At 41.5% G+C, this 8,819-nt stretch overlaps 1 protein-coding gene across 1 annotated transcript in view; it reads right to left on the bottom strand.

Annotated features, from left to right (window-relative positions):
* PAPOLA (poly(A) polymerase alpha) overlaps window positions 1–8,528 on the bottom strand; it is a 52,793-nt gene extending 44,265 nt beyond the window's left edge. Inside the window, exon 1 of the mRNA XM_015832050.1 lies at window positions 8,267–8,528. Coding sequence (XP_015687536.1) covers window positions 8,267–8,274 — 8 coding nt within the window. The 5' untranslated portion in view covers window positions 8,275–8,528. The remainder of the gene's footprint in view (window positions 1–8,266) is intronic.
* Between the last annotated feature and the right edge of the window lie 291 nt (window positions 8,529–8,819).

Genomic DNA, 8,819 nt, shown 5'->3' with positions numbered 1-8,819 from the left:
CCAATGCTGCGGCGGCAGTTGTCTCCCAGGCCGCCGCCTGATTTTCCGCCGAGTCGTGGACTAGATCCTCCGGATATGGCCCAAGCTCCATCAGGAACCTCTCAGGGTCCATCAGTCGCCTGGGACGGAACCATCTAGGTGGTTCCGTCTCCCTGTGGCGAGGGGGAGCGGCCCGGAAGTCCAACCTTAGGAGAGAATGCCAACTATATATAATTATTATCTTTCAGGTGACTAGACTAAAGGACTACCATAAACGAGATTTCCTTTGTACAGTCAAAGATATATATAGATATATAGATATAGATATATATGCCTTGGGATCTGAACAAGTCACAATGGGCCAGGACCACCTTTATCAATACTCATAGGGACTAAAGTTAGTTCAAAAGGAATATTTATACTGCTAACATACTTTTTTTTTTACCCAGGAATTTTTTCAGGCCAGATGAACGGGGATATGTAAGTATGCCTTCTACAAGTGAGGAATGCTAATTCATCTCCTTTCTGGATCTCAGTATTGCCATGCAGCATCAACAGTGTTGTTTCAGTTTATAAATTTTAGGTGAAAATTTTAAATTTTAGCTGGCCCTTGTTCTTTTTTAGAGCTATAGTTTGAACAGGAGTCTGAATACTTCCCAACTAATGACACTAGTGTGCCTGCCTTCTTTTAAGGAAACATGCCTATGATCTGTTTCTTTTTCTTTTTGGTAGGATCTAAGGGAAGAATTAAGTGAAGAAACCTAATGAATGCCAAGCTGAAACCTTGGATCAACATTTCTAAGATCTACAAATCTGTTGTCAACAGTGGAATAATTTGCTTTTCCTGTCTCTGTGGAAGAATGGCATCTATCTTGTATATGGCATTATTTAGAAACTATTTTAGAGAAAAATGGTGATCCCTTCCTCTTCAAAATGTAAAGGGCTCAATTGGTTTAATTGTTTCAGAGCCTCCTACCCCCTTTCAGAGGAAGCGTGGGGAACAGGAAAGAAGGACTATTAATTACCTACCAAAGCAACCTGGACATTGGTTATCATTTCCACAGCTATAGACAGTGGAAGGCTAAAATGTTTTGTTGCTAGTTTCCTTTATTGTACAGGCTACCTACTCTTTGTGGTCCCATAAGAGCCAGTTTGGAATATAGTTAAGATGCTGGACCAAAACCCAGGATACTGTGAGTTCTCTCTTAAGCATGGAAGCAAACTGGGTGATCTTGGAGAAATCTTTCTCTAAATCCAACCCACAACTCAAGGTTATTGTGATGGAAAAAATAAAAGCATACACTGACTGGAGCTGTATAAAATTAAGGGAAAATATAAATCTAATAAATAAATAAAGGAGATGTTATGTAGCTATGGCTATTACCCAGAGTTCACAAAAAGAGAAGTAAATTAACATACCTGAAGGCCTTACTACCAGATTGTTATTTCCTAGTATGGCAATGGCTTTTGATATACTAAAGAACTCTAGGATTTCCAACCTTGGAACAGATAGATCTGGAGTTTAAAAATAAAGTTAAAAGGCTACCAAAAAGTTATGAAGCAATGTGGAGTTCTCTGCAGCATCTGTATATTAAGGCAAGACAAGGCTGAAATTTGGGGGCAAGTTTTTTTCTCCCACACTAGGTAGGATAACAAATTTTGCAGTAAGTGAAAGACTTTCAGTACTGAATGCAGGGTTCCAGTTTAAGAAACAGCCATTTTGGTGACAGTCCATCTATTACTGAAGAGAGAGAGAGTAAGGCATCTTCAGGATTTCCAAAATGATATCATATGAATTCTGCCTTTGAGTTGGTTTATAATACTTATATGATGTCATCACAATAATGCAAAAACTCTTATGTTATATAAATGACACATCTATTTACAAGCTACTAAGCCATCATCAAATCCCACTTTCATACCGATTAGTTTTCTAAATTAGCTGGCAGTTATAATTATTAAAAATTTCTAGCTTGAAACATGTAAAACAGGACTGGGCAATTAATTTTTCAAGGAGCCACATGAGAAACTGAGACTGTTGTGGAGGACTGCCCCTGCTGCCCCCCACCCCCAATGCTGCCACCACCCTGCCCAACACTGATGCCGTAAAATGGACAGGGACTACACACAGCCCATAGATTGCAAAATGCCCAGGTCCAATGTAAAGCATTGTCTTTAACTGTGACATGGGCAGCAAATAAATTAGATAAAGGCTCTGAGCAAAAGATTCGTCCATATCTCCAGTTATTAAGGAGATAAATTTCCCATTTACTAGAGAATAACCACAAATCCTATATGAATGAATGAGAGTATTGCATGTAACCCAAACCACAGAGATGGAAGTTCACTACAATTAATTTCTTCTTCTGGCATCCAGGCAAAGAGATGGGAAAGAAGTAGCTCTGATATTGGGCCATTCCAACTGCAGCATCTCTGCTATCCTGAGTGACACTGGAAAAGATTTCAGTTATCCAATTTCATATGGAACCATGACCGGCCCATTAGCCTAAACAAAATTATCAAAACATTAAAAAGATACAGGAAGTATCAGCCAGCCTGCCAATATAAAAATAATGATAAAAACCAACAGAAATGGTGAACCATAACCCATGGCTCACAATCATTTCCTTTTTAATTGCCCATGAATGAATAGTTGAGCACGTTATATTACAGGCTCCGCTATATTTATTTCACAAATTATTATTCATTATTTGTTATAACCTCTTTTATACTTGGAAAAATAGAAGATTTTGGAATGCTCAGTAAGAAAATGAAATGATATTGACAAATTCTTCCACCTTTACAGAGCAAGCTAATTTCAGTTATTTTTCAGTAAACCTAACAAGAGTTTTAGTCATAACTGTGATACTTTCCTTAACTCAAAGTCAGTCTTCTGACTTTGCTCCCAAAAAGATGCTTTGGAATGCATGGAGAGCAAGCAGAGCATTTATCTGCAACAACTTAAAGCTGCTTTAAGAAGCTCCATACATACAGATGGCAGGTGCTCAACCAAAAGCATTCCAATGTACTTTTTTTAAAAAATTCAGTCTGAAGTACTGAATTTAAATTGCAACTGCAATTTAAATTGTTGCAAAATATTCATTAAAAAAATCATAGCAATTGTTTCCTAATGCTATTTTTACACAGGCTCTACGACAGTGGTTCTCAACCTGTGGGTCGGGACCCCATTTGGGGTCGATCGACCATTTCATGGGGGTCGCCAAGCAAGGCTGACNGTCTCAAGACTTGCTCCTGTCTCCTCCCCCGGGGCCACCCAGTCAGAGTCAAGACCTTCTCGAATCCGAGCGACTTTGTCATACAGATATTGAGCAAAATCCTCGGCCCTCCCCTCCAGGGAATCCCCTCCCCCCCTCAACTGAAGGAGAGAGCGGGTCACCCTGAAGAGGGTGGCCGGGCGATTATCTGATGACGCAAGCTGCTCTCATTTCCAAGAAAGCAGTGCTTCACTTTACTTCACTAGTTAGCCAGACTTTCTGAGATTCTCCACTTAGGCAAGACACTCCACACTGAAGCTGGATTAGTAGAAGACCATAAATGTTTAACATTCCAATAATGCTGTAGAACAGAGAGCTCCATCCCCTGGTTCGTGGACTGGCACCAGTCTATGACATGCCAGAAACAGGGCCGTGCAAACAAGTGAAGCTACATCCACCAGATGCAGGTAACACACAAAAATCACGCCCCTCTGGTCTGCAGAAAAATCTCTCTTCATGGAACCAGTTCACTGCCCAAAAGGCTGGGGGCCATTGCTGTAAAGAAGCACCATCTGAGATAATATTTTTCTTTATTGTGATTGGCAAATACCTCTACAACTTACCCAGGATTTTTTTCAGGTCAGATTAACGGGGATATGTAAGTATGCCTTCTACAAGTGAGGAATGCTAATTCATCTCCTTTCTGGATCTCAGTATTACCATGCAGCATCAACAGTGTTGTTTCAGTTTATAAATTTTAAATTTTAGCTGGCCCTTGTTCTTTTTTAGAGCTATAGTTTGAACAGGAGTCTGAATACTTCCCAACTAATGACACTAGTGTGCTTGCCTTCTTTTAAGGAAACATGCCTATGATCTGTTTCTTTTTCTTTTTGGTAGGATCTAAGGGAAGAATTAAGTGAAGAAACCTAATGAATGCTAAGCCGAAACCTTGGATCAACATTTCTAAGATCTACAAATCTGTTGTCAACAGTGGAATAATTTGCTTTTCCTGTCTCTGTGGAAGAATGGCATCTATCTTGTATATGGCATTCTTTAGAAACTATTTTGGAGAAAAATGGTGATCCCTTCCTCTTCAAAATGTAAAGGGCTCAATTGGTTTAATTGTTTCAGAGCCTCCTACCCCCTTTCAGAGGAAGCGTGGGGAACAGGAAAGAAGGACTATTAATTACCTACCAAAGCAACCTGGACATTGGTTATCATTTCCACAGCTATAGACAGTGGAAGGCTAAAATGTTTTGTTGCTAGTTTCCTTTATTGTACAGGCTACCTATTCTTTGTGGTCCCATAAGAGCCAGTTTGGAATATAGTTAAGATGCTGGACCAAACCCAGGATACTGTGAGTTCTCTCTTAAGCATGGAAGCAAACTGGGTGATCTCGGAGAAATCTTTCTCTAAATCCAACCCACAACTCAAGGTTATTGTGATGGAAAAAATAAAAGGATACACTGACCGGAGCTGTATAAAATTAAGGGAAAATATAAATCTAATAAATAAATAAAGGAGATGTTATGTAGCTATGGCTATTACCCAGAGTTCACAAAAAGAGAAGTAAATTAACATCTGTATATTAAGGCAAGACAAAGGCTGAAATTTGCGGGCAAGTTTTTTTCTCCCACACTAGGTAGGATAACAAATTTTGCAGTAAGTGAAAGACTTTCAGTACTGAATGCAGGGTTCCAGTTTAAGAAACAGCCATTCTCCTAAATTTAGAGATGCTTCAATAGGAAAAATAAAACCCCAATTAAGTTTTTCTTTTTTCTCCAATAATTATTACTGTTATAAACATTAATATTTAGAAAAATGTATAATAATAGCTGTCATTCTTTTCCTAAAATAAGTATTTCTAAAAATGCCACAATTCATGGGGAATGTGCATTCGCCATTGAAGGCTATATTTGCCCCAAATAATTTTGAAAATGAAATTATTAAAATAAATAAAATTAAACAATTATTTTAAGAAATGAAATACATTGCTCTGGAGAAAAGAAAGAGGGGAAATCTTCCAATCTTTCACTGTCTTCTTTTTTAAAAAAAAACTGGGTAACAAACTTATCACCACGATACATGTAATATCATATCCAATAATTGGGGAAAGGAAGATGTGATTTTAAGAAACCACATACTAAAAATAACTTAAGCGCAACCTTGTATTAATGATTAATTTTGGTGACAGTCCATCTATTACTGAAGAGAGAGAGAGAGAGTAAGGCATCTTCAGGATTTCCAAAATGATATCATACGAATTCTGCCTTTGAGTTGGTTTATAATACTAATATGTCATCACAATAATGCAAAAACTCTTACGTTATATAAATGACACATCTATTTACAAGCTACTAAGCCATCATCAAATCCCACTTTTATACGATTAGTTTTCTAAATTAGCTGGCAGTTATAATTATTAAAAATTTCTAGCTTGAAACATGGAAAACAGGGCTGGGCAATTAATTTTTCAAGGAGCCACATGAGAAACTGAGACTGTTGTAGAGGACTGCCCCTGCTGCCCCCCACCCCCAATGCTGCCACCACCCTGCCCAACACTGATGCTGTAAAATGGACAGGGACTACACACAACCCATAGATTGCAAAATGCCCAGGTCCAATGTAAAGCATTGTCTTTAACTGTGACATGGACAGCAAATAAATTAGATAAAGGCCCCGAGCAAAAGATTCGTCCATATCTCCAGTTATTAAGGAGATAAATTTCCCATTTACTAGAGAATAACCACAAATCCTATATGAATGAATGAGAGTATTGCATGTAACCCAAACCACAGAGATGGAAGTTCACTACAATTACTTTCTTCTTCTGGCATCCAGGCAAAGAGATGGGAAAGAAGTAGCTCTGATATTGGGCCATTCCAACTGCAGCATCTCTGCTATCCTGAGTGACGCTGGAAAAGATTTCAGTTATCCAATTTCATATGGAACCATGACCGGCCCATTAGCCTAAACAAAATTATCAAAACATTAAAAAGATACAGGAAGTATTAGCCAGCCTGCCAATATAAACATGATAATGATAAAAACCAACAGAAATGGTGAACCATAACCCATGGCTCACAATCATTTCCTTTTTAATTGCCCATGAATGAATAGTTGAGCACGTTATATTACAGGCTCCGCTATATTTATTTCACAAATTATTATTCATTATTTGTTATAACCTCTTTTATACTTGGAAAAATAGAAGATTTTGGAATGCTCAGTAAGAAAATGAAATGATATTGACAAATTCTTCCACCTTTACAGAGCAAGCTAATTTCAGTTATTTGTCAGTAAACCTAACAAGAGTTTTAGTCATAACTGTGATACTTTCCTTAACTCAAAGTCAGTCTTCTGAATTTGCTCCCAAAAAGATGTTTTGGAATGCATGGAGACCCAAGCAGAGCATTTATCTGCAACAACTTAAAGCTACTTTAAGAAGCTTCATACATACAGATGGCAGGTGCTCAACCAAAGGCATTCCAATGTACTTTTTTAAAAAAATTCAGTCTGAAGTACTGAATTTAAATTGCAACTGCAATTTAAATTGTTGCAAAATATTCATTAAAAAAATCATAGCAATTGTTTCCTAATGCTATTTTTACACAGGCTCTACGACAGTGGTTCTCAACCTGTGGGTCGGGACCCCATTTGGGGTCGATCGACCATTTCATGGGGGTCGCCAAGCAAGGCTGACCGCCTTTTTTGTCCGCCATTTTTTTTGTCCGCCATTTTCCCCCCTTTTCCGGCGGGTGCCTTACCTCCCTTGGGCTGGGCCAGCTGGTGGTCGGCCTGCTCCGTCTCTGCCGCTTACCAGCTACGCCTCGGCCGGCGCAGGGTGCGGAACCACGCATGTGCGGCGCTCCCGGGCAGGGAAAGTCCTCGACTTACGACCGGTTGGGTAGTCCTCGACTTACAACCAGTTTAGTCGATTTACGACCGGTTGGGGTCGCGGCATTAAAAAGGTTGAGAACCACTGCTCTACGAGCATACATGAGTATTACAGTTTGTACATCTGTATGTATTTCAAGTACAGAAGATAGCAAAAGTATTCTTGCTTTGGAAACTACTTTAAAAAAGTAGCCCGAAGAAAATGCTCATGCCAATCAACTCGTTTTAAGTTGTTGCGCTTTCCAATCTTAATATTCCTAAACGTACCAAAACGTTACAAATATCACCATAGAGGAAAACAAAACTACAACATTTACAGAAAGCCTGTAGTCTGAGGCCAGAAGTAAGCGAGGAAAGAGGATGGGGTAGGAGTAAGTTGCCATTCTTCAATACCACATACAATTCAATGTAAGGATCTACGTTACGGGAAGCTGTACGCCAACGTTCCTTAAGAGATAACATTAAAATCCCCCTTGCCGAATGTTTCTTGCATTAAGGGAAATGGATGGGTTGCAATCCGCGAGCAACTTTCATAAGCGGCGGAGATGGTGCCAAGCACCCGCGGAGTCACAACAAGCAGCCCAATCCAGCCAAGAAGGCAGCATGGATGCCCGGAACGTCCGGGTCGCCACAAGACCAAGCCACCCAAGAGCTTTGTACCCAGACGCCCTCCTCCCAGTCAGTCCCCAGAGGAACGGCTTCAGACACCACGTGAGTCGGGGCAACAACCCGCCACTTGAGTGCCACCAACGGCGCAGGGAACGGGGTCGCTGCCTCTGTTCTGGGGCCGAGGCCCGGGCCAGCGACTAGGAAGCGCCAGCCATCCCGACTCCCAAAGTTGTGCGGTTAAGTCGCAAGAGGGGAGAAGGAAAAACGAGAGATTCAATGAGACTCCCGGCCCGATTCCATCTCTTGTGCAAGAGGAAATGGATTCGGCTGAGGGAAGATGCCGTCCGGCCTAATAAGATGCAGTTAAAAGGCCGGCGTGAGTTCGCGACCAAAGAAAAGGGAGGCTGAAATGTGGACACGAGAAGAAAGCCGGCCGGCCGGCCGAATGGCCGCGAACTCGCCACGGCCCGGAAGCGCTCACTCAGGTTGCCTCCCAAGGCTCCTGCGAGGCCTCACGAGTATGCCCGAGACAGCCCCTCTCCCTCCTTTGGCGGGCCTCAACTTACAACGGCATCGTCTCTCCGGCTATGGTTAAACGCCGTCTCTTCTTCTCTGGAACAGTCACTCTTTCCGCCCCTGACAAACGGGCCCCGTGAGCATGATATGGGCCTGGCTGGGGCCCTCCCAGAGAGGGTAAAGAACCTCTCGCTAGGCCTGCTAGTTGCTGCTGTTGTTGCTGCCGCCGCTTCTAATTCTTCCTCTTCCCCTCCGGCCTCCTAACATGGCGCCGAGGCGCTACCACAGCAACGTTCTGGAGATGGGAAGGAGAAGGAGGGGCAGCGGTGCAGAGGCCAGTAGACGTGCTGACGCAACGGCGTTTCCCACCCTCTGCGTCAAGTGACGAAAGAAGACTCAGGGTAATGCGCTTGAATGTCGCCGCTTTGCAATGGTTTGTGGGTAATGTAGTCCTCCAGGCGATTCGGGCGTTTGAAGTTGAATGAATTAAAGTTTAATGATAACGGTTCCTGCACTGACTGAGCATGCGCCTTGGAAAGGGACGGAAGTTAGTCGTCTTGATTGGTGTTGCAAGAGATGCTTATTTATAGGGTAATTCTTTTC

The sequence above is a fragment of the Protobothrops mucrosquamatus genome, unplaced genomic scaffold, assembly GCF_001527695.2.
Source record: "Protobothrops mucrosquamatus isolate PMUCROS unplaced genomic scaffold, P.Mucros_1.0 scaffold_296, whole genome shotgun sequence".
In the NCBI taxonomy this organism is placed as follows: Eukaryota; Metazoa; Chordata; class Lepidosauria; order Squamata; family Viperidae; genus Protobothrops; species Protobothrops mucrosquamatus.
The sequence above is the reverse complement of the archived record's forward strand: the minus strand, read 5'-3'. Positions and strand labels throughout refer to the sequence as shown.